At 40.8% G+C, this 6,002-nt stretch overlaps 1 protein-coding gene across 1 annotated transcript; it reads left to right on the top strand.

Moving 5' to 3' along the window:
- On the top strand, positions 1-5,050 carry LOC120024565 (interferon lambda receptor 1-like). The gene is made up of 7 exons (XM_038968848.1): positions 1-40; positions 1,576-1,708; positions 2,153-2,358; positions 2,473-2,648; positions 2,871-3,015; positions 3,351-3,490; positions 3,577-5,050. Exons 1-7 carry the CDS (start codon positions 1-3, stop codon positions 4,585-4,587), a joined length of 1,851 nt encoding a protein of 616 aa, XP_038824776.1. The 3' UTR covers positions 4,588-5,050.
- Positions 5,051-6,002: the final 952 nt, after the last annotated feature.

Here is a 6,002-nt window from a genome sequence, read left to right as displayed (position 1 = left end):
ATGGTCAAATATCTCTTGATTATTTATCTATGGACGGCAGGTAGGCTTCGTTTTCATTGGCTGCGTCTCATAATCAGTAATTACAAGGAAAATGTTTACTATTGTGGTATGTAGTGCAGTTTACATCTTATCACATATTGAACTGGCAAGTTTAATTATGTGTTAATCTCAATATTTTGCTAATACAAAGTATTATTTTCCGTCAAGCTATAGGAATAGTTCAGCTGTCATTGTTCAGCTGTTGTAGATCAATTTGTAAGAAACATGTTGTATATAATTTAAGATTCCCATTTTCCCATCAATAATAATAAAAGAAAAAACTTTTACCCCCCACACCCAGACATTTATGGCATAATGCTGTGCCATAAGGATACTAAAATATTTTCAGAACATTCATTAAGTGAAATATAGTAGAAACAAATATTCATAAAAAAATACAAGTTGGACATAAACTAGTAATTTTCACTGCCTCTCAAACCTGATTCTGGAGTCTATTCTTCTTTGCTGTCACTGTCCTTAAGCTCACTGTCCTCACTATCAGAGGGTATGATCCTAACTGCTCAATTGCTTGTCAATGTCAGTGGATATGTTGGCAAAAACATTGACCAAGGCCATCTTTTAACATCATGTAACATGTCTTTCATTACCCTGAAAAGTACCCTAACTACACAACGTTGCCCTGAGGCAACAAAATAAAACTTTTTTGAATATATATAAAAACAAAATATGTTCAAAACCAATCAAATATGCTTCTTTAGAAATTCCTACACAAGTACATGTCTCTATTCACACAATGCTTTCACTTCACTCTGCCCCAAATGTGAGGGGCAAAAAGGTGTTCTGTTGCCTTAGGGCAACGATGTGCAGTAGATGGATAAAAATGCATTTTAAGCATGCTTAACCAATGTAATCATTTTGTGTCATTTTAAAACTCGCCCAAACACACCTTCAGCTGTAGCCAACTGCAACACGTATGTGGGTGGCATTTACTTTGGTTTACTTTTGTTTTCACTCCCTCTACTGTATTTTCCACCAACCTTATATAGTATGTGCTATATCGAAAAAATATATAGTTACAGAGTTGAGTAGTGACATATGTAACACTTAATGCTATGTTGAGGCATTGATCACAACAAAAAGTATGTTGGCAAAGCTTAAAGTAAAACAAACAAGCATTTATGATGCAATGAATAGGGTTAATATGGTTAATATAATCATGAGAGGTCCTTGAAAGACCTGTTTAACTGAGCACATGTGGTATTCTGAAACACACAGGAAACAAATGTGGTCTCGTGCTGTCGGGAAAATAAGTGTTTCTTTGTGAGGGCTTATGAAATATCTTATCTCTCAACCTTAATCACATCAACATCCTGTTGTTGTTCTATACAATGTTTCTCTTCAACTAGAACTTTAAGATATTCTACATTATGTTAAGGAAAAAGGATGTAATTTCATTCTCTTAATAATCTTATTTAATTTTAGAATTGTTTACAGGGAGTGATGCTCTCTCAAGTTGACAATTCGTAATGCCCTTGGCAGTTGATCACCTACTTTCTGCTGTTTCTCCTTTCCTAGTTGTCTCACATGGGTCCAGTATAGGACGTCCTGAAGGAGTTCATTTTAACTCTGTGAACCTGAGGAACATTGCAAAGTGGCATCCTGGGAAAGACACACCAAATGACACACATTACACAGTGGAGTATGCAATGTAAGGACACTTTTATTCATTTCCATAATCTTGGTAACCAGAACCAAATCAGCTCCTCAATTTTGTCACGAGAGACTATTTCCATTAACTAGTTAAGCAATAAGGGCCGAGGGGGTGTGGTATATAGCCAATATACCACGGCTACGGGCTGTTCTTATGTATGACACAACGCGGAGTGCCTGTATACAACCCTTAGCTGTGGTATATTGGCAATAAACAACAAACACGGAGGTGCCTTATTGCTATTATAAACTGGTTACCAATGTAATTAGAGCAGTACAAATAAATGTTTTGCCATACAAGTGGTATACGGTCTGATATGCCACAGCTTTCAGACAATCAGCATTCAGGGCTCGAACCACCCAGTTTATAATTGTAAATAAATACCCATGATCCATGGATTTAAGGACACATCTCATAATGTGTTTATTTGTTGTCTCCTAGTTATGGTGACAGAATGGATAGTGGGGCGACACATGTGCGCTGGAGGGTGAAGAAGCAATGCAGAGACATCCCTCAGACCTGGTGTGATCTATCCAATGAGACCACTGACCTGGATGAAGGCTACTTTGCCAGAGTCAAGGCTGTGGGCACAAACCTATCCTCCAAATGGGCATTCACGGAAAAGAGGTTTGACCCCAAAGCTGACAGTAAGTTGAGATCCTCTTCAAATATAATTTTCCTTATCTATGAATTAGGAGCGATAGCGAACCACTTCAAAATAAAATCAGAGAAGGATATGAAATGTTTATCATCCCCAACAGCAACCTTTGGACCTCCACTTGTAAAACTTGTGATGAAGGAGAATAGTGTTACTGTCAAGCTGAAGGGTCCAATGAGATGGAAGACTGGAAACATGACAAAAGAGTACTCCATGTTGAAAATATACCCTCAGATGACATACAACCTCTCTGTGTACGACAACAGAAGCAGCAAAACGGTTGGTGTTATGTTGGTTACTGTAACACTGTGTAAATAATTAAATTACATAATATGTAGGACTACCTATAGGGACTTTAATCAGTGCAAATTGCTGCATTAATATATTATAATAGACAATTCTATATTTTTATATCCTCGTAATTATTTTATAATGCAGATTTTTATGAGTGTTAGTTCTATTTTGTGTATTTTAACTTTCTGTATTCATTTTGTCTTTTAGCATCACTTCACTGTGGGAAACAGATCCTTTGAATATGGGTTGCTTGCCTATGAAACCCAGTATTGTTTCTCTGCTAATTCCCAGGTCCTATCACTTCCTATACCTTGGCATGCATCTGAATGGCAGTGCCTAACAACCCCAAAGGGTAAAATAAGACTTGAGTTAATCCAATGACCTAGTGTGCAGTGTTTTTGAAAGGTTTTATTACATGCATGGATGTCTGTCAGGATAAACCTGCCCAACAGGTTTTGGTAAATCGCAAAAGCATTCCAAGAATTGTTCTCTCTACCGGTAAATGTGACAGGAGACTTTAGGTGTTTTTCCAGAGTGTATTTTCTCTTCCTGGTAGAGAAGGAGTTATGTTGAATTTGAAGGTGTGTGTGTTCTCAGCTGTAACCTATAGACCTTTCTCTTCCTATGATGGCTGTACACTGTATAGATCTCTTGTTTGATCTCTACCCTACCACTCTGTCTTTACAGATCCTTTCTACGACCAGCTGCTACTGATGCTGATGGGAGCCGTTGTACCATCAGTTATCTGCCTTTTCATGCTGATCCTGGCCGGATGCCTTGTCTACCACTCTGTTTGTGGTAATAAACAGAAAAGTCCCCCTTTCCTGGTAAGAATAATATGTGACTAATAGAAGCCTTCAACAATGGCTACGAAGTGCAATTTACTAAGATGTCACCCTTTTTGCTCTTTCAGGAAATATTGGACATTCAGAACCCACCGCAGACTTTCTGTCCTGAGCATACTGTGACAGTGAATGTGGTACTGGTCAACATTGCCAAGCCCATGGAGTTGATGGCCATAAAGCCTAACAACATCCCTGCCCTGATCCACCAAACAGAGCAGGAGCTCGTACTACCCTCCTCTGCCCAGCAAGCCCCTGGCATAGAGCCTCCAAAGGAGGGATCATGCAAAGATGAGTTCGGTGAGGCCCAACCAGAGCCTCTAGACTACGGCTTCGTTGGAGCGGCCCCAGAGATGCCGGAAGTAAGGGAAAGTGAGGCATCTGACAGTGAGAAAACCCTGCCCCTGCGTCTCAGCCAGGTCAACCCATACATAGCACAGAGATGTGCACCAGGTTCACAGGAGCCTGTGGAGAATGTTTTGACTGGGATCTGTTTAGACATGGACCCCAAGACAGGGCTCTTTAGAATGCCACTGCTGTCTGATATAAAGCTGGGGGTGGAGAGCACAAGTTACAAAGAGCCTGATCAGGTGGGTCCCTACGCACTACAGCACTTCTCTGTCAGAGAGACCACTGAGGTGGACCTGTGGGGAGACAAAACTGAAGAGCCCAAAAGTTACCCCTCAGACTACGGCTTCGTGGGAGCAGCCCCAAAGCAGCAGATGGTGACAACAAAGTACCAGACGCGGTCTAACAGAAGGGATAATCAGCCCCTGCTGCTAGCCCAGGTCAACCTGTACAGAAGCCAGAGGCAAGCTCTGTTTCCACAGGAGTCTGAGGAAGAGGATGGATTAGGTGGTGGTAACTGTGTTGACTGGAGCCCTACAACAGGGATCCTCCAGATGCCTTTGCTCTCCAAGCCTATTCCAGAAGTGGAGGTAGCGAGAAAGGACAGGGAGTCAGAGCAGTTGGAGATCCTACCCAGTGTGTTAGTGAGGCAATCCTCAGAGGAGAGTGAGGGTGAGAGTGACCTGACTAAACTACAGAATGTCTGGAGTCTACAGATCAACATGGAGGACTAACCTATTAGACAGTTAACCTATTGGACACTTAACCTGATAGACAGTTAACCTATTGGACACACATTATTACAGCAAAAAAGTTTGTTTACCGTATGTGGAAGAATAATTCAGATTGCTGTATGTACCAATTGATTCAGTTGCCAAATCAAATGAAGGACATATTTTTAACTAATCCAAAATGCTTTGTAAATGCTTCAGCAATGTGATTGTAGCGAACTTATTTTTGAGGAGGTTTTGTTTACTTTGTACCTTTTTATCCATACTTTTCTACTAACTTATCACGATTGATGTATTGCCAGATAGCTTTTTTGTGTACAATTGAATACAAAGTTTATATGAAGGAACATGCAATGCCACTTTACCTCATGATGATTAACAAGCAGGAGGAGTGTGGCTGTAAAGGTTTCTAACCACACACTAAACTTCAAAGCTTACTGTCAACCTGCAGAGAACAATATGTCCTTTCCCATTGACTATGAAGACAATGCAAATAAAGGATATATACAGTACCCGTCAAACTTTTGGACACACCTACTCATTCAAGGGTTTTTCTTTATTTTGACTATTTTCTACATTGTAGAAAAACAGTGAAGACATCAAAACTATGCAATAACACATAGGGAATCGTGTAGTAACCAAAAAATTGTTAATCAAGATATATTTTAGATTCTTCAAAGTAGCCACCCTTTGCCTTGATGACAGCTTTGCATTCTCTCAACCAGCTTCACCTGGAATGATTTTCCAACAGTCTTGAAGGAGTTCCCACATATGCTGAGCACTTGTTGGCTGCTTTTCCTTAACTCTGCGGTCCAACTCATCCCAAACTATCTCAATTGGGTTGAGGTTGGGTGATTGTGGAGGCCAGGTCATCTGATGCAGCACTCCATCACTCTCCTTGGTCAAATAGCCCTTACACAGCCAGGAGGTGTGTTTTGGGTCATTGTCCTGTTGAAAAACAAATGATAGTCCCACTAAGCACAAACCAGATGGGATGGCCTATTGCGGCAGAATGCTGTGGTAGCTATGCTGGTTAAGTGTGCCTTGAATTCTAAATAAATCACAGACAGTGTCACCAGCAAAGCACCATCACACCTCCTCCATGCTTCACGGTGGGAACCACAAGTGGGGAGATAATTCGTTCACCGACTCTGCGTCTCCCAAAAACACGGCGGTTGGTACCAAAAATCAAGAATTTGGACTCATCAGAATAAAGGACAGATTTCCACCACTCTAATTTCCAATGCTCCTGTTTCTTGGCCCATGCAGGGCTATACTTCTTATTGGTGCCCTTTAGTGGTGGTTTCTTTGCAGCAATTTGACCATGAAGACCTGATTCCCGCAGTCTCCACTGAACAGTTGATGTGGAGATGTGTCTGTTACTTGAACTCTGTGAAGCATTTATTTGCGCTGCAATC

Source organism: Salvelinus namaycush, chromosome 29, assembly GCF_016432855.1.
Source record: "Salvelinus namaycush isolate Seneca chromosome 29, SaNama_1.0, whole genome shotgun sequence".
Classification (NCBI taxonomy): domain Eukaryota; kingdom Metazoa; phylum Chordata; class Actinopteri; order Salmoniformes; family Salmonidae; genus Salvelinus; species Salvelinus namaycush.
The sequence above is the reverse complement of the archived record's forward strand: the minus strand, read 5'-3'. Positions and strand labels throughout refer to the sequence as shown.